General features: G+C 42.9%; 1 protein-coding gene across 4 annotated transcripts in view; it reads right to left on the reverse strand.

Annotated features, from left to right (window-relative positions):
* Positions 1-918: 918 nt before the first annotated feature.
* The window catches only part of FAM120A (family with sequence similarity 120A), a 115162-nt gene continuing 96044 nt past the window's right edge, over positions 919-20036 (reverse strand). The window contains exons 12-18 of one of the 4 annotated variants that reach the window (XM_009189207.4): positions 16522-16636; positions 10372-10581; positions 8986-9169; positions 8282-8416; positions 5736-5877; positions 4676-4772; positions 919-2808 (exon numbers count right to left, since the gene is read on the reverse strand). In XM_009189207.4, the coding sequence (XP_009187471.2) occupies positions 2497-2808; positions 4676-4772; positions 5736-5877; positions 8282-8416; positions 8986-9169; positions 10372-10581; positions 16522-16636 (1195 nt within the window). In that variant the 3' untranslated portion in view covers positions 919-2496. Of the gene's footprint in view, positions 2809-4675; positions 4773-5735; positions 5878-7931; positions 8417-8985; positions 9170-10371; positions 10582-16521; positions 16637-20036 lie in introns of those variants that run through there. The other 3 variants (XM_003911994.4, XM_009189208.3, XR_002517709.2) reach the window with 3 other exon arrangements.

The following is a 20036-nucleotide window of genomic DNA, read 5'->3' on the forward strand; positions in this document are numbered from 1 at the left end:
AAGAGGCCCTGGAGTGAGTGATACTGGCTTCACTTCCTTCAAACTCTGAAAGCCCGCCCCATAAAAAGCAGGGGTGAATTCGTCTGAGGTCTGAACAGCCAGGACCAGGAGAGCTCTCAGGGTGTTAGTTGGAGAAACTGGCTCGGCTCGGGCTTTGCTGGCACTCGAGCTCCCGGGGTCTGCTCGGTCCCTCTCGGGACACACGGGTCTCTGCTGGGCCCGGCGCCGGCCTCGCACACAGAACGGGCTTCACGGCGCAGGCTCGGCCGCCGGGAGGAAAGAGCAGGGAGTAGGCCTCACCCACACGGACACGCCCCGCGGGCTGCGCGCGCACCGGGGCCTGCGCGGTGGCGGACCAGGAAGCGCCACGCAAGGTCCCGCCCCGCCCTTCCACAGGAAGGAAACGCGCCCCCGGGCGAGCGCCAGCCCCTCCCTTGAGCGGGATCGCCGCGGCTCTCCTGGCCGCCTCCGGCGCCGTTAGCCCACCATCCGCCGCTAGGGGGCAGCACGGGACGCTTTCCCCAGGCGTTCGGCGGACCTGGGTACGGGGACCTCATATCAGGCTGCAGAGAAGAGCCGTCAATCAAAAGGATAGCATGAAAAATGGACTGTATTTCTAACATCCAGCTTTTAAAACGTGGTGGAGTCAAATTTATTGCTTCCTCGGGGCTTTAAAAAACCTTTTCTGTAAGTCCGCTTCATCAGAATTTTTTTTTAATCCCCTTGGTTGCCTGAAATTTAGCTATCAAACAAATTAATCATATATTAATGTTCCTCTAAGCCGGAAACCTGGAATTACTTTGAAAAGGTAAAATATTTTTAAACTTTGGTTTTCTGATCTTTTCAGTAGTTGTTTCGATTTGAATTAAACCTCGGTAAAATTAGCTTTTACAAGTGAATTTAAAAGCCACGCCATACTTTATACTAAAAGAATAAAGATTTTTATTAAGCATTGTAAGTTGCATTCAATAGCCTTCAGATACACCACACCACAATCCATCGACAGTCAGTCAAACCCAACAGCAGTTCATTCTTGCACAATCCATGAGTTAGGGCAAAACTCCCTTCAACTTACAGTAAGATCCTACTTAGCTCTTGCGGGCAGGGGTTGGGGAATTACACCTCATTTCTGATCACTAATGTGATGAAGAGCATCAGAAGTATATGAAAACGATAAGAAGTGATTCTGATTTCAAAGTACATTGTTTGGAAACATTAACAAAAACATCAAAATGATAGAAGTATACCTGCTTCTACTAAATTCTTGATGGGAAAGTTCTCAAGAACAAGCAATTTGTTTCCTGCTACAGAAGGGGGGGGGGTGGTTTTTTTTTGTTTTTTAAGATCAAAGGGTTTTTTTTTCACAGAATTTCATATTTGCTAATATGAAGGCATAAAACAGCAACAAAGAACAATAATGCATACAGCAGTGAATACACCAGGGTAATGTTGATATTCGAAACGGCTAGATAATTTTTGGGGGGCTTTAGAATAAATGCAACAGAGGTCAATAATCACAAAATTTTAAGGTTAGAGCAAGATCAGTCAATGACTAAACAGAGTTAACATCTTTTATAGGACTATTACTGATTATTAGCATTTTTGTTTTGCAAATGGGCACATACTGGTAAGAATGGAAGAAAGGACGATAACATGCATATTAACTACACACTTTAAAAATTATGAACCATGCAGAAGTTTAGCTCAAGTAGTAGTACTAATGGTCTACATCCGATTCAAAACCACATAGTTCATTGATCACAGATGCATGGTATTAGTCACGAAAGTTTCAGAACACATTGTGTTGATTTTGAAAGGTCATTTGCATCTTCTAAGATTTCAACTTTATCTCCATTTAACTTGCTTGTAAAGTATGTATGATGTATTGTATATTTAAAATCAGCAGAACGGCAATATTACTCTATAATTTTTTAGTTCTGATAGTTGCACTTTTTTTTTTTAACACAAAAGAACCACATCAACAGTGATGAAATTTAAGAAAGAAAAACTGTGGTTGTGCCTTATTTCTTTCATAATCATAAAAATCAAAGCCTTAAAGAAAGCTTCATTGTGAAACAGTAATGCAAAATCAAATATAATGGCATACATATGGTGCCAAATGCTAAAAATTATATTTTAAGCTATATATACTTAAAGACTGCCAAAATTTGTTTTCTTTATAGTTCAAGAAACACAACTATAGGCTTTTGTCATAACCAGTTTAAACTTTATGTGTACTTCATTTTAAGTGCGGGAGTCAAATGCTCTTCATTTTCTTTCTCTTTTTTGTTTTATTGTAGCATTTTGACTACAACTGGTTAAAACTAAAAATGTGTTGTTTAAATCTCTGATATCAAAGAGGGATCTGAATTTCCAAAGTCCTCATTTTTCTCTTACGGAAAGGACAAAATGTACATAACTGCAGGCTCTCTTTCTCTCCAGATATTCCTAAATCCTTACCCTTCCAGCATCCTTCACCCTCTATAAAAAATAAGTTTACTCTTCTTTATTTAAGACAGCTGCCTCCAGAGCAGCTTCTCTGCGGCAAGCGCTGTCTGTACTTAGTGCATTTAAATGAGGATTTGTATTGCACGTTTTAGAGTCATTATTCAAGGCACTTTCAGAGTGGCTGGGGGCCCTGGCGTCACCCGTGCTCCCGTTCATCTGGGGAGCCGGCTTCTCCTCGGCCATCACTCCGTTTTCAGCCAGGGACCCGTCTGAAGACATAGCAGAGGACTTCGATTCCCCAGATTTTGACTTAAGTTCTTTGGCCACTTCTTCTGCTGAAGCAGCGTAAGGAGGTCTGCCCTGTTTAAAATGAAGGACAACAAATGAGAAGGTGGTTTCTGATAAACAGTAGAGGGAGGATGCAAATGTTGGCCTAATGACACTCTGAAGATTCAACAGCAGACACTGCCCAGCTGGGTCCCTCTCACCCTGTCTTTGCTTTGACTTTTGGGCGGCAGACGCTCTACCTGTCTCTGTCAGTTCCCTCCACGGCCCCTTCTCTCAACTCTCTGTAGTTAATATCCTGAAAATGAGGGAGATTCCCCCTTCAGGAGATCTGTCTAATCCTTTGAATGGCACCAAATTGTTTAAAGTAACAAACGCCCCTCAATAAGTCTTCTCTAAAACTGCGACTGTTCCCACCGCCACAAAACAAACAGGGTCTCCCACATCTGCCTGTGACATGCAGTAGTGCACATACCCCATTTCTACTGGGGAACTATACTCATTGCTAGGGAACCTCAACAAGAAATCTGCACTGATAATTACCACGTGTTTGTGAAATAGCTCTTCTGAATGGGTCTTCCCCACTCCTCTGAATAGATTTAAAAATAATTCTCTGAAAAAAAAAATGGTCCTTGAGACTAATCCAGCCCATTTTCTGAAAGACATGGCTCTCTGTGAAGGCCGTGAAGACAGATCTTGAATTGCTTCTATCATTAGACCAGGCTCAACCTTGGCATGTGATATGGTGGCTCTGTTCCCTCTCCGTGATGGGCCTGTCCCATACACCGTAGGGTGTTTAGCAGCATCCCTAGGCTTCACTCATTAAAAGCCAGTGCCCCACACCAAGTCGTGACAATCAGCGTCTCCAAATGTCCCTTGGGGGCCAATCACCAGGGCTGAGAGCCACTGTCATAGACTGACTCGGTGCTGAAGAAAATATGGATGGTTTTCACCTTCAAACGGTCATTTTACAGACAAGAACAGAAATCTTCCAGCTCTCGTCATCGCATCCCCTTCCCAATAAAGATGGTGGTAACTTCCAGCATCTTCTAGGCCTCCTACTCTGAAAACCAGGGTATTTGCCTTGTTGATGACAAAATCCATTCACTCAACCAGATGGAGATGTGACCCTTGCCTAAGGAATGACCTCCATAAACCAAGGGTCCCCACATACTCTCCTACAACAGCCTCTATTTTAGCTTCCAACCCTAAAATTTCAGAAATACTAACACACCTTCTCCATGAATCAATGCAATCATTTTCTTTGAACCTTGAGACAAGTAATACAAAACATAAAAATATAGCAGGACTGCTGGGCACGGTGGCTCACGCCTGTAATCCCAGCACTTTGGGAGGCCAAGGCAGGCAGATCACCTGAGGTCAGGAGTTCGAGACCAACCTGGCCAACATGGTGACACTCCAACTCTACTAAAAATACAAAAATTAGCCAGGCGTGGTGGCACACACCTATAGTCCCAGCTACTCGGGAAGCTGAGGCATGAGAATCGCTTGAACCCAGGACGTAGAGGTTGCAGTGAACAACGACTGTGCCACTGCACTCCAGCCTGGGTAACAGAGCAAGACTCCATCTCAAAAAAAAAAAAAGAAACTGAAAGTGGCTGTTCCAGCTCCGTCAGGGCCAGGCAATGCCTAAGGTGAGCCCAGCCCATCGTGTCACACCAGGCGGGAAGCCACCAGAGACACAGGGTCATGGCAAAGGGGAGAGACCACCTGAAGAGGCACTCAACAGCAAAATGATCTGGGCTCTAGGAAATGGACATTTGGTGAGCAGCTGTGTGCCAGTTACTGTGTTAGATGCTTGACAGCTAAAGCATTACCCTCACACCCCTTCTGTCTGAGCACAGGCACTAGAAGTGCAAGCTCAGACAGGAGACATCCCTGAGGGCCCTGAACTGGCACAAACATCATGTTGTCTTCTTACCTGAATTGCTGCCTGGTTTTTGTAACCTCTGCCATAGTACCTTCCACCTCTTCCAAATGTTCTAATCACTGGGGTGGAAATAACTCCTCTTGGACGCCTAAATGAATTAAAAAGGACAACAGTAAACACTTAAATCTGTTACAGACATTTAAGATAGTATCAAATGACTTTGAAGCCATCCAGTCTTACACTTTATGAAGCACTGAATTAACCCATTGATGCCGGAAGTTGCCAGTTTTTGAATTTTTGCAATCAGACTTTGGTATGACTTTGAGCAGTAGGACATAAATAACTCCCACATGCTTCACGTTCCAATAATGGAACACTAGGTGTAAATAGATTGAGTATGATTATAGGGAAGATTTATTCCAAACAATCAATCTTATTTTTTTGGTTCATATCCAATACATTTGCAGTCAAATGCTCTACCCCGGAGCTACATCCCCCATATCCAATGTATTTGATTTGAAAACTAATACTTCAAAAATGCTACTTCAAAAAAATTGCTAAGGCACCTGGTTAATTGAAAATTGCATGGTTAATTATTTAATAATGGTTAATTAAATAATTACATAATACTATAAATGGGATCCTATGCAAACATTATAAATGATGTTAAAGGCCGTGTGCAGTGGCTCACACCTGTAATCTCAGCACTTTGCGAGGCTGAGGCGGGTGGACTGGTTGAGCTCATGAGTTCAAGACCAACCTGGGCAACAGGGCGAAACTGTCTTTACCAAAAATACAAAAATTAGCCAGACATGGTGGCACATGACTGTGGTCCCAGCTACTCGGGAGGCTGAAGTGGGAGGATCGCTGGAGCCCAGAAAGTCAAGGCTACACTGAACTGTGATTGCGCCACTGCAGTCTAGCCTGGGTGACAGTGAGACCCCATCTTAAATAAATAAATAAAAACTAAATAATTAAATAAATACAAACGATATTAAAGAATGTATCTAACGATATAAAAATGTTCCTACTAAACTTCCAAGTCAAAAAAGCAAGTTAGAAGTTGTTTTCGTTATTTATACAAAAGACATTTTCGTGGCCCAGAACTTACCCTCTAGCTGGTCCTCCGACAGAAACCACCTGCAGGGGGAAGGGCCCCCGGCCCCCACGGCCCCGCCTGCTCCCGGCCCAGTGGCCAACCACAGTGCCAGCTATTTCTAGTTTGCCTCCCTGAGAAGGTATAGGTTGGACTCCTGCACAAAAAATATACGAAAAGACAAAATCTTTACAATCACAGAATTAAGAATAGCAAAAAGATAAAAGCAAGAAACTTCTTTTCAGTTTTGGTTTATATTTACTGTGAAGCTACTTTCTCCTGTTTTGTACAATTTTTTATTATGTAGTGTATCTATGTGCACACTGTTTGACTTAAAACTATTGTGAAGAACCCATGACAACTGAATTAGGTTACAACTGCAAATGTGCAAGCCTTTTTAGATAGAAACAGATTCAATAAAGTGTTGTCATCAGGTGCGTTGGGCATGCCTTCTATACTACCAAGATGGAAATCTGCAAACTCAGAATGTTTTTCTCTTTAGGCAAATAACTTCCAGGTTTACTACCTTAACCGAACATCATAGAATCAATAAACATAGCCTGTATTTCTTATTGTATTTTTAAATTAGAATTTCCATAAGCAAAGTCACAAATAGAAATTTACTAACTTCTTTTGATTACTGCAAATCGTAAGCTTTCTGACCTAAGAAAATTCTCTAATTGCTAATTGGCAGCAAAACTTCTGATTAAAAACAAAAAAATAAGCAAATAAAACCAGACCCCCAAGCATCTTGTTTTCTGACAGTGGAAATGGATAATAATAAGCTATCATCTTGGTGTTAGCTGTGGCAATTCAGCAGTGTCCAACAGAAACCTATAACAAGCCTTATATTTTCTTGTAGCCACATGAAAAATGTACAAAGAAACAGAGAAAAGAAGTTTTAATAATGTATTTATTTAACTCAGTGTATCAAAAATAACACTATTTGAACACGTAGTCAAGATTTTTTTTTTTTTTAAACAGGGTCTCGCTCTGTCACCCAGGCTGGAGTGCAGCGGCGCAATCATGGCTCACTGCAGCCTTGACCTCCCAGCTCAAGCGATCCTCCCACCTCAGCCTCCTGAGTAGCTGGGACTACAGGTGTGCACCACCACACCTGGCTAATTTTTAAAATTTTTTGTAGAGGCAGGGGTCTCACTATATTGCCCAAGCTGGTATTGAACTCCTGCCTCAAGCAATTCTCTCTCCTTGGCCTCCCAAAGTGCTGGGATTACAGGCATAAGCCACTGTGCCTGGCCCAAGATAAAAAAATGATGAGCTATTTTAGTTTGCTTCCCATTTTAAGTTTTAAAATCTGATACATATTTTACACATGCTAGCCAGAGCTGAAGTGCTCAACAGAGCAGTGGCCAGCAGCTACTATACTAGGCAGTGCAAATCTGAGTTCCAGACACAATTTTAAGAAAATTAGGAAGCAGGTTCCTTTTATCATTCCAGTCTAAAAATTCACTTCTTGCCCTACACTATCCATAGTGCAATCTCCCCTCTCCCTCCATCTTTGATCCCAACTACGGGCCAGCCTCAGTTTCAAGGCACTAGAAGGAGCTGAAGCAAATCAAGAAGCAGAGAGGAAACATGGCTGCGAGCTGCGTAAGGAGCAGTCACAGAGCAGAGTAGCACCCTGCAGGAGGCCGGTTTGCAGACAGAGGAGGCAGAGAAGCATGCAGCTGCACCAGGGAAAGGAGAGGCGACCTGCAGACAGAGGGGGTGACCCACGGCCAAATCTGCAAGAGTCACCTTCCCGCACAGTTCCCTTGCTGGCCTCCCTAACTATCCCATGTAACTGAGTTGGAAAAACATTGTTAATCAAGAGAGAAAGGCTTGCCCATCCTCAATGTGACTCCAAAATCACATCTGAACAGTCAGTCCTGTTATGTGACTTGATGGGCAGATTTAGATCTGCAGTCCCAAAATGCGGGATGAGGTCAAAGACACAGGTGACTGGGTTCCGACTACAGCCCCGTCACAGGACACTGCTTCCTGTGCTAAATGTTAAGACCCTTTTCTCCTTTGCAAGTCGAATACAAATGCAAAGAGAAGCACTGGGAATCTACAGTAAACTGCCTTGTTTATATTCCCAACATTAGATCTTTGTTTACAAATGTTTCTGCAAAACAAACTGCGACAGACTTTTTATGTCAGGAATTCTGTGACCATTAGAATGTTCTATACAAGCATGATAATCTTTACCAAAAGATGGCTGCTTGGGAAAGAAACGCCACTATTAGTCAGCAGCTCATCCTATGAACACGAGGCGATGGTCAGGTTACCCAGGTGCACAGAAAGGTTCTGTTCTAGGTGGACACTCAGTGGTCTACCCTGAAAGGAGAGACTGGCCACAGCAGGGCCGCTGCCGAGCCCTGAGAGCAGAGAGTCTCAGGAGGAGCGGTCAGTGAGGGCCAGAGCGGGGACCCAGAAGAAAGGCCGTTCTGCTGGAGGAAGGGCTCATGAGGACAGTAGAGGAAGGAAGGCGCCAGACGATGGAGCGAAGGAAGTGCTGGCAGGCAGAAGCTCTGGGAAGGGGTGGGTATAATTACCGCCCTGGGACTTGCTAGTCCTGCTGCTGTCACTGCCTGAGAAGGCTCCGCAGTGTCCCGATGCTGCCGCCACACGGAAGGCACGGTAAGGGCCTGTTGCTACCGTTTCCCCATAGGGGCCTCCAAAGCCACAGACGCCTGTGGGACCCGGGGTAGAGAGAGAGGGGAGAAGTGTAAGGGACAGGACTCAGGGCCCTGCTGGATATTCGGGCAGAGTGGCCCCTGCCTCCTCCAGCTGCCATGGAGGGGTCTCCCGGCCCCTCTTGTCACCTCGCTGTCCTGTGCCCATGGTCCCTGGGGACCAGCATTGTAAGGCCACCCTCCCTGCAGCAGGTCGTTCAACAGGGCACTGGCATGGGGCTCAGGATGCGCCCTGGGAGATGAGTCCTGGAAAATGGCTCTCTCTGCCCTGGGTGGGCTTATTTTCCCTTACACATGAGAAAAAAATATATCTTAAAATGTGAGCAGAGTTTTCAGCTTGACGGACAGATTTGACGATGCAGCTTTTGCATTCGCAGCAGCAGGTCCCTCTCCCCTATCTCCAGGATCAAACTCGCTCCTCACGGACTTGAAGAACTGCTGCTGCGGGACCTCCAGACCAACAGTGACAAGGTCAACACAGCAGATGGGTTTGCCTATAAGGGCTGCACGTTCTTTACAGGAAAATGGCATCTGTTACCCACAGGAACACGTCCCAGTCAACTCACCTGCAAAGCCTCTGCCCCTGCCCTGAGAGGGTGGGACAGGCCCAAAGTGCCGGGGGTACGCAGAGGCAGGGTAGAAGGGCAGGGCAGGAGGCGGCGGGAAAGGGAGCGTGTGGCTCTGCCGGGAGAAGCTGAGCCCCTCGAGGACACTCTGGCGCATCTTCTCTACCTTGGCAGCCTGATCAGCCTGGAAGTCAAGGACCAGCATGTGAAAATGCCATCCACAGGGGGTTTTAATTGAATTTAAATGAGCACTAAAGAAATAAGATCTATCAACTGTACAGTTGGTTCCCTTTATTCATGAATTCTACATCTGCACATTCACCTACTTGCTAATGTTTCTTTGTAACCACAAAAATCAATACTCACGGCAGTTTTCTGGTCATCTGCAGACTTGTGCAGAACACAGCAAAAAGTTTTGTTGCCTGATGCGCTGACCCCAGCTGAGGTCAAACAAGAGAACGCTTGCCTTCTTGTTTCAGCTCATACTGAAAACAAGAATCCTTTTCACAGTTTATTAGGTGCCACGTGTTTCACATTTTTGTCCTTTTTTGTTGGTGATTTCACTGTTTAAAATGTTCCCCGGCTGGGTGCGGTGGCTCACGCCTGTAATCCCAGCACTTTGGGAGGCCCACGGGGGTGGATTGCTTGAGGTCAGGAGTTCAAGACCAGCCTGACCAACACAGCAAAACACTGTCTCTACCAAAAATACCAAAATTAGCTGAGCATGGTGGCAGGCACCTGTAACTCCAGCTACTTGGGAGGCTGAAGCAGGAGAATCACTTGAACCTGGGAGGGGGAGGTTGCAGTGAATCGAGACTGCACCACGGCCCTCCAGCCTGGGCAACAAGAGCGAAACTCCGTCTCAAAATGAATAAATAAATAAACCAATAATGCTGAAGTGCTGTCTGGTGTTCCCAAATGCACAAGGAGGCTGTAATGTGCCTTACAGAGAAAATACACGTTACAGAAGCTACTGGCTGTGAGTTCAATAATAACGAGTCAACAATCCATACTATATAAGGTGTCTTTAAACCAAAATGCACATGCAATAAGATTACATAGATTGGTTGACAAAAATATGTGTCCAGAGCCTTGAAGGAACCCAGCGCCTTGTATTTCCCCTAGGAGCAATGGTTCAGTATTGACTGATTTGGCATTCGAGGTGAATTTTAGAACATTACTACCACAAATAAGGAGAAACCATGTTATATCAGGAGCTTGGCTCATCCTGGGTACTGAAGTGACATTTAGTGACACTCAGCACCAGGCCCAACCTAAAACAGAATCTTGAAACACAGGATGATAAATACGGCACAAAAGATGACAGATTTGGCCAATGAGCTTTATTTCGCTGCAGTTAAAGGCAGCCACCCGGCCCCAGCATACCTGACCATCACAGAGGTCGACGAGGGGGGTCTTTTCCCGGCTGGCTTTGAGGAGTTTGGACTGGAAGAGCTTCCCATCAAAATACATCCAAGGACAACAGTGTTCCCAGGGGATTGGCTGTCCACATGCATCATTTGCAAACAAGGCCATGTCTACTCCACTCATGAAGAGAGCTGATAGCTGAATTCCTCGGGGATCTAGGTTCTCAATCTTTAAATTGAAAAGAGTAATTTCTATGGAATAAGAGTACTACAGTATTAAATTCTTCCAATGTCTTACTAAAACTCTCCAAAGTTAACAGAATATCCCTCAACATAACAGCACCACTAAGTAGTCCTATCATTACCTTATATTGACCTAACACTGGCCTCATTTGAACAGAAATACTTATGTAATTTAACACATTTGAATTTAAGAGAATATTTTATAAACATACTCAAGTATTTCAGGTTGAGTTTATAAAGCATTCTGCAGTGTAGGGTAACACTGCACTTAAGGCTGACATGTGACAAAATGAGCAATGATCTGTGGTCTCCTTAGAGTCCAGAGCTCCACAATCTCTTTGTGAAGTAACACTTCACATTTCAGATCTGCACACAGGTAACGTATTAACAGAAAGAGTGTCAACACTGAACACTCTATTAAGATTCTGCATTTTCAAATAGTTACATTTAAAAATATTTGGTATAATTACATTCTAAAATAAATTTGTACTTTATGTTTACATTATTTTATATGTCAATGTTTTTAACTGCAACTTATCAGTAAGACTGCCAAAATGTCTTTTGGAGAAATGGATAGCTTATAAATGAAAGAAGACAACAAAAATATGGTTCTTGAACCATATATGCTACTAGAATTTGCACAGACTTCTACTTCCCTCAGTGTTGAGAGCTGGGTGCCTACCTTCTGTACATAGAGCCCACGCTTCTAGTGTCTGATAAGCAGAGTAAGAAACACTAACATGAGTACAGTCAACTCTTGATCATCTGTGTGTGAAAGACCTAGTTTGTGGATTATCCAGGATAAAATTTTAGCTTTGCTCTGGCTTTTGTCTTCCGACTTTGGTGGCTTTTCAAGAATGCAATGTTTATAGGAGATCAATCTAAGCAATGCCTATATGTGGCAGGTTAAAGGGCCTTTTCATTAAAGAGAAAAAGGTCATTCTGGTGCCAAATGCTAATAAACTTATGATCACCTGCTGTTCTTGTTGTTTGTGTTAACATTCCCTATTATCAGCTAACACTGTTTCCCAACCTTTTTTTAAATTTTCACAATGCAGTTAACCTTCCAAACCTGGAGAAGTCTGTTCACCAATTTATAAAAGGTGTTTACACCTCTGGATCCTATTGTACATCACCAGCTCCTCCTTTTCCTATGTAGTTGTTGGGAAATGAACTAAAAAACGTTCCCTTGGGGGCAGGTAGGGCTGGGGTGATAGAATTAGATGCATTTTTATATTTACGTGCAAAGTGGAGGTACAGAGGTCATACTAGAACAAAATGGAGAAAATGTACTTGATTCATTTAGACCCCAGCCACCCCCACCTCTGAGCTGCAGAAAGGGAGAATTCTCAAGGCAGAAAGAGGGAGCCGACCCTGCCAGAAAGCAGCCAAGCAGAGGTGTGGCCCATGAATAATAGGACAACCATCTCCTGGCCCCTTGCACTGCAGAAATGATGACCACAAATCCCTTCCAGTCAGGTGGGACTCCGCTGCTTCTAGCCCAGGGGCCTCTGTGCCCCCTCTCTGCCCTACGCCAGAGAACAGAGAAGCCAGGTCAAGGATTAGGGAGCGAAAATGTTGCTATAAAGTTTTTGCCTGGCTATCCAAATGTCCAAATGTCAAAACATAAAATGCCACCAACACCCTCTGTGAAAGCACATGCAGCACCACCCTAACGGTTTTTTGTTTGTTTGTTTGTTTTGAAACAGTCTCACTCTGTCATCCACGCTGGAGTGCAATGGCGCAATCCTGGCTCACTGCAACCTCTGCCTCCCGGGTTCAAGCGAGTCTCCTGCCTCAGACTCCCTAGTAGCTGGGATTAAAGATGTGCACCACCATGCCTGGCTAATTTTTGTACTTTATTAGTAGAGTTGGGTTTTCACCATGTTGGCCAGGCTGGTCTCAAACTCGTAGCCTCATGTGATCTGCCTGCCTCGGCCTCCCAAAGTACTGGGATTACAGGCATGAGCCCCAGCGCCCAGCCCCTGCAGGTGTTTCTTAGGAACGGGCTGGTGATGATCACATGCAATGTAACTCAAAACCACTCATCCGCCAAACGGCTATCTGCATGCCAAACTTAAGAAACAGCAGCAGATGTATGCGGCACAGAAGCACCCTAGTTAAAACTATTAATCTCCACATTTGCTGACAGGAAGAATATAGCAAGGCTACAGTGTGTGTGTGAGAGAGTGTGTGTGTGTGTGTGTGTGTGTATTAAATGGCCTTAACATTAAAGGATTATACTTTTAAGAATTTTTTAAAAGATATTTATAGTTTCAAGATAATTAACAGTTCAATTAGCATTAATCTAACAGAGAAAAGTTCTTAGAATAAGAGCTTGCATAAACAATCTGAATAAAATCTTCATTGCGGTGTAAATTTGCTTCCTTTGACAATTTTTAAAACTTACATTATGTGGTGTTTTTCTTTCCCTAAATGTTAGTTATATAAATAATAATATTTAATATTTATGGGGAACTTAAGAAATATGTATCGGCCGGGTGCGGTGGCTCAAGCCTGTAATCCCAGCACTTTGGGAGGCCGAGACGGGCGGATCACGAGGTCAGGAGATTGAGACCATCCTGGCTAACACGGTGACACCCCATCTCTACTAAAAAATACAAAAAACTAGCCGGGCGAGGTGGCGGGCGCCTGTAGTCCCAGCTACTCGGGAGGCTGAGGCAGGAGAATGGCATAAACCCGGGAGGCGGAGCTTGCAGTGAGCTGAGATCCGGCCACTGCACCCCAGCCTGGGCGACAGAGTGAGACTCCGTCTTAAAAAAAAAAAAAAAAGAAATATGTATCAAGCGCTGCTTTTTCATTATCTCATTGCCATCTCTAAACAACAAAGAACACAGGCCCTCTAAAGAGTACTCCCTTGTACAGACGGGTCCCAGAGGGTTCAAGGTCACAGAGCTGGTAATTGGGAGAACCCAAATCTGAATGCTTGATTATAAAAATGGCTGCAATACTCACATTCTAACCTCATTCTATCAACTGAGATAAAATATTCAACATCATCCAAAGTTCCTCAACTAGAGAAATACAGACAAAAAATTCTGACTTTATAGGAAATACAAATATGGAAGTTAATCTCTCTGACCAATTAGCTCAAGAACCAAATTCCAGTAAAGTTACTTCGTCCAACATCTGATTACTGGGCAACAGACTCTTACTTCAATTTGTCATATTTACCTATATGCAAAATAATTCTTACACGTATCACAGACATGTTGCACGCCCCTAATACTGTCTTTAAAGCTCTTCATTTTCCATCTTTTATATTCTGCACTTGGCATGTGAAACTGTTAAAAGAATTTAAGGCAATTATAGGGATGTCAAGGCAAGGGAGAAAGATACTGGACAAATACTATAATGGTACAAAGTTCCTTCTCATCCTTTACCCACCCTCCTCAAAACACAGGGTCAGTGCTAATTTTACCTTAATTACATTCATGCTGGTAACCTAGGAGAAGGGCTTAAAAAATATAACAGGAAAAATGAGGGTCATCAATCACTGTCACAGGTATTCAAGGAGCCACATGGAACACTCTCAATTATTCATGGACATGGCGGACGAAGAAAGCATGGATGAGATGAAATTCTTAAAAATTCATTGTAACTAATGGTTTCAATGTCTTTTCCCACCAAACCTCCCATCAGAAAAAGCTAACAAGAGTCCTAACTGTCAGCACTGGGTTTTTCCTTCCTCTTTTCCTCCTCTGATGGCCAACCACAGAGTGGGTGATAAATGGGAGAAGAGAAACAGGGTCTGGGCAATCCACAAACTGGGTAGCAGGCCCAGACACACCAGTTAACATTCAAGAGTTGACTATATCACAAACCATGAAATGGTGTATTACAACAAAGCACTGTTGCTGCTTTTGATATTGCAAAAAATTTTAATGGTCAAACGAAAAGGCAATTTTAGAATTTAATTTTCTATCACTGAATTTTGGAACCCTCAGCTCTGCATAGGAATTTTTGTAGCATTTAAATAATGATCATTCCTATCAATTCTCAATCTGATGATAGCTGAGAGGATCTTCAATCTTAAAAAACAAAAAAGCAAATAACTGCCTTTACCCCCAACAAATGCTATTTTTCCTTATAGCTCTTTCAGAATTTATACTAATCATGAAAATGAAGCACTTAGGCTGCTCTTATTAAAGGGAACTGTCGACCTCCAGACAAGCAAGACCCAGAGGATCGATGAGTCAGACTGAAGTTTACTATACATACATATGTCTTTCTGAGCACATCTCTACAAATGTCTGGCTTTAGATGAAGAACCAGGAGAAAACCATGAAAGTACTAAGATCTCAAAAGAACCAAAATGAAAGCTTCGAGTGTGATTGTTTTTCAAAAGTTATATCCTATGTGTTGATCCAAAAATGAAAAGGATATGGGATATAAGATGAACTTTGAGTAAAAGTAACTTGATGGTGAATAAGGCTTAGTGGGCATACCTGATACCTGGCGGTCTGATTTTCAGAACTGGGATGTCAATACTGATGTAATAATCTATATAAGAGAAACAGGAGTAGAGGTAGAGGGATGGCACCACACTCTAGCAAAAGTATCTCCAACCCCCTGAAGCACAGTCTGTGACGAAGACGGTGGTGATGAGACAAACCAGGTGAGGACACGGGAAAGGACCTGACTTAGCACCAGCCACACTGCCTGACGGGGACACCTGACCAAACATTGAAAACAGAAACGTAAATTCAAAAACATTAAAAATAATAATTTCTGTCTAACAAACAGAAAAGCTTGATCTACAAAGTAAAGAATACAATTTGAAGTGAATTCTCCTAAGTTTTGGTTTGTTTACTTAGCTTATTTCTAAGTCATAAGAAGTCTCAGGTGAGCTCCACACAATTGAGGAGGGCCACTTAACATCAAATTACTCAATTTAACATGATAATTTAGGATAAACTAGAAATTTATTAAGCAACAACTATTGAATACTGAAAATCTATTAAGTGAGCCTAAAATTCCCCTCCATGGAAAGAATGCCTTCATAAAGAATGCCAAAAAGATCTAAAGGTGAAGGCAATTTTGTGGAAAGAGATTAACTGATTACAAATCAAACTCTATAAAACAAAACAAAATAAAACAAAACAAAAGAACTGATGGCAAAGAAAAAAAACGAAACCCTATACATTGAAAAGGCTGATCTACTAATTTAACTAGCTTTGAAAAGTCTTGAACTTTCTAAAATTTAATATGGAAATTAGAAAGCAATTACAACCATGTGAACCAGGTAACTAATGAAAGTATATTGAAAAAGATATTCACACTGAAAAATTAGGTGACAACTTGGAGAAAAATCAATATTGTCAAAACAAAGAACAAAAGGAATTACTAGAAGGCAAAATTAAAAGGAATATGATGTTAAATGCTGACTTAAAAGGGGATAGAAATGATGATGTAACATCGTTCTTCAAGTGGTTTTTATAAGGGATTTTATAATAGTAGAGGGGCAAAGAATATTTTTTAGAGAAAACTAAAGTTGTAATTAGGAACAGTGAAATGAAATAAGAAAAAGAATCTTTGCTAGATGTTAGAAAATTCTTAAGATCAAGCCCTCTCAGGGTTTGGAATCCCCCCTAAAATATAAAAGGCAAGTTTATTTCATGATGTGATAAATAAGAATAAACATCCAATGGTAAACAAGGGGAAACCATTCTCTGACAAAGTGGGACTAATCATTTCCAAACTGGGGATAGCAAATCTATAACTAGAAAGGAATATTCCTTTTGCCATGAAGGCGATTGATCAAGTTCTTATCATATTAGTATTATTAGTTTAGTGGACTAAAGCAATTAAAGAATTAGCAATTCTGCCTGTTGAAAGTTAGCTGTATTACACCAAAATCCAAAGCGAGACTGTCCAAGACAATGCAATGAGGCTGACAAATTACCTTGAGCTCCTGGAGCTGATCAGGCTCGTAGAGTTTGGGGGACAGCGCCTGAGCCAGGAAGGCATCCAGCTCCTGACGCCGCAGGATGCGTGCTCCCGGCCACTGCACCATGTACCTGGTGAGAGGCAGAAACGAAAGGCTGGTGATTACTGAGTGGTCGCCCGTCACATGGACAAGCCCAGTGGGAGGTTCTAGGTAAATTCCGGATGATGTGAGCTAAGAAGACTCATGTGATTTCTTATTCAGTTTTTCTACTTTTCTACTTTCATTTGATGATGCCATTACAAATGAAAACAGGATGACCAGAATGTTTTACTTTAGAGTAATTAAAAACAGCACACTAAATTGTGGAGACTGAAAACTAGCTGGTCAGGGATTTTTGATACAACCTCACTCTTGTGAAGCATTTAAACCCTGAAAGCACATTCTAAGTACCAATTTTCAGGATTCATTCATTTTTTTGTTCAAGCCAGGATACCCAGGAGGCAGACTCTAGGTATAAATAAGAAAGACAAATCCCGAGATGAAAAGCAAAGACCATTGCCTGGCCACTCTGCAGCTGCAGGTCCGTGGAGCAGGTAAACAACCGAAGATGGGGTCGGTGACACAAGGTGAGTGGGAGTCAGACTCAAGAAAAGCAATGCGTAGGACCATCACTAGAACCACAGCAAAATGTGTGCACCCTGAAGTGGCTGCTAAAGGACAATCAATCTCCAAATTTTCAACTGGAACAGGTCCACATGGGAGTCTCCTTCCCTTCTCAGTAACAGCACTGCCTGAATCACAAACACCCTGGAGCACTCCTTGGGGTTGAGGCACAACCCCAAGGAGTGTGTCTGGGTGTGAAAAAGTGAAGGGCTAACTATAATGACTTAGTCATAAACCTTTCTGAAGTCTAATGGTTCCCAGTTCTTTGTATTCAATAAACTTGAAGGATGACCTAATCAGGTTGCCAGCTGATCACTAAAAATAACTTCTGATGATAGATTACTACGTGATCTCTGGCAAATAATTCAAAAGGAGTTCAGAGAACCATGACATGCTTAACAAAGCTCTTTCCATTCCCATCTGCGAAGTCTGCTCAGTGCTTAAAATCTGAGTTAACAAAACCCAGGGTTAGAGTTGGTGCTGAGCACTAAGTCATTCTTGTATTAATTAATATTCATCCATGGGAACACAAACTAAGTAGAGGAGGTTCTAGACAGCTCACTGAGATATATTTTCAGTTGAAGCCCAAAGCAGAAAGTTTATGTGCTCACTAGGTGCCAAGGCATTGGTCTAAGCACCTCACACACTTTAACTCATCTACTGTTACAGAAATTCTGAGACAGGAATAATAATTATCCCAATTTAGAGAAGGGGAAACTGAGGCACAGAGAGCTTATATACATCATGGTCAAATTAATGTGGCAAAAGTAGGATGTAAATGCAATTTCAAGGTGAACAGTGAATGTTACATTTCTATAGTATTTATATTTGATGAGATACATAAAAGACTGATGTGAAAGTTTCATTTAATTAAACCATCAATATTTGCAATGACAAAAATCACATCCTTTGCAATTGATTGACTGCCACAAATCTTAAATACAATGGTCTTACTGAGGTTTTTTTTATTGTTTTGTTTTGTTTTGTTTGAGATGGAGTCTTGCTCTGTGGTCCAGGCTGGAGTGCGGTGGCATGATCTCAGCTCACTGCAACCTCGCCTTCTGGGTTCAAGTGATTCTCCTGCCTCAGCCTCCCAAGTAGCTGGGACTATAGGCACACGCCACCCCACCTGGCTAATTTTTGTATTTTTAGTGGAGACAGGGTTTCACTATGTTGGCCAGGCTGGTCTCAAACTCCTGACCTCGGGTGATCCACCCGCCTCGGCCTCCCAAAGTGCTAGGATTACAGGCGTGAGCCACTGCACCCGGCCTGGTCTTACTGAGTTTTAATCAGGGCTGGATGCAAGAAACAGCAAATATGAAGAAGGTCCCCTCCTCCCATTTTTGTCTCAAAAAGATTATATGCAATGTTTTTTGCCTTAAATATCTATGTTTTATGTTCCTTTTATTTTCATTTCTTTTTATGTTTTAAATTGAGGTAAAATACACATAAAATTTGCCATTTAAGCCATTTTTAAGTGTACAGTTCAGTGGCATTAAGCACATTCACATCGCTGTGCGACCATGACCATCATCTATCCACAGAACTCCTTTCATCTTCCCAAACTGAAACTGTTCCCCTTACACAACAACTCCCAGTCTTCCCTACCTCAGCCCCTGGCTATTGGTTCCTTTTACAATTTCATAATCCCAGCACTTTGGGAGGCCGAGGCAAGCGGATCACGAGGCGGGCGGATCACGGGGTCAGGAGATCCAGATCATCCTGGCCAACGTGGTGAAACCCCGCCTCTACTAAAAATACAAAAACAAAAAAACCAGCCGGGCGAGGTGGCGGGCGCCTGTAGTCCCAGCTACTTAGGAGGCTGAGGCAGGGAATGGCGTGAACCCGGGAGGCGGAGCTAGCAGTGAGCCGAGATGGCGCCACTGCACTCCAGCCTGGGCAACAGAGACTCCGTCTCAAAAAAAAAGAAATTTTTTTCTTTTTTTGAATCAGAAAAAGACTGTCTTGCAGACACATTGGTTCTCTCAAGATCTTTCCTGGTTTTCCTGGCAGCTAAGACTCTCAGAACTCAACTTCGCCAGGACAGCAAACAATTTTGTTGGTCAGACTATCTGCTATTTCCTCCATCTGGTGTTCTATAACAGAGTTAGTGTTTAGACCCTTTTCATCGTAGGTCCTCTGAACACCTTGCTGGATACAGAGTATGAATTACTAGATACATACATACATATACATATATAAAATACCAACACACAGAGATCCTGGTTAAGAGTCAAGGTAAGAGTGGCTGAGAACTTAACTCTTGGTCAGCTTCTCTATTTGTGCTATTCCTACCTGTGCATTTAGAATGTTTTCAGATCCCTTTTACACTACTAAATCTACCTATGATATTTCTGGAAATTTTTTCTCTCCATGTTCTTTTCCATGCAATCAAGCAGATTATGAAAGTTATTTAATGGGCTAATATAGCCAGCTATAGGGCCTCAGGGAGTTGTGCAACCTCCCGCAGCCTTCGTTTCCTTACCACAGAAGGGTGGGGGCAGCATAAATTGTTCTGGAGCTCTCCTAAGGCTGAATGACCTTGACCCTATCTCCTCTCGCTGCCCTTTACAAGCATGGAAGCTGGGGTGAACCCAGAGCTCCAAAAGGACAGAAGCAGGCCTCAGCCAGCACAGGCCGCCTGCTGCATCACCCAGGCTGACCTCCAACCACCCAGGTCGCACCTCTAGAGCACACACTGACGGCGCCAACATCACTCTGGAGCCTTATGCCCTCCACCCCTGTTACTGTATTTACTGATTTAAGTCAAGTTTTTCTAAAACCTAACCCAGTCTGCATCTTTGTGTCTGCCATATTGCTCCTACAAGAACATAAGCTGCTGCTTTTGGACAAGAGCCTTGTCTATT

This window comes from Papio anubis, chromosome 13 (assembly GCF_008728515.1).
Source record: "Papio anubis isolate 15944 chromosome 13, Panubis1.0, whole genome shotgun sequence".
Taxonomy (NCBI): domain Eukaryota; kingdom Metazoa; phylum Chordata; class Mammalia; order Primates; family Cercopithecidae; genus Papio; species Papio anubis.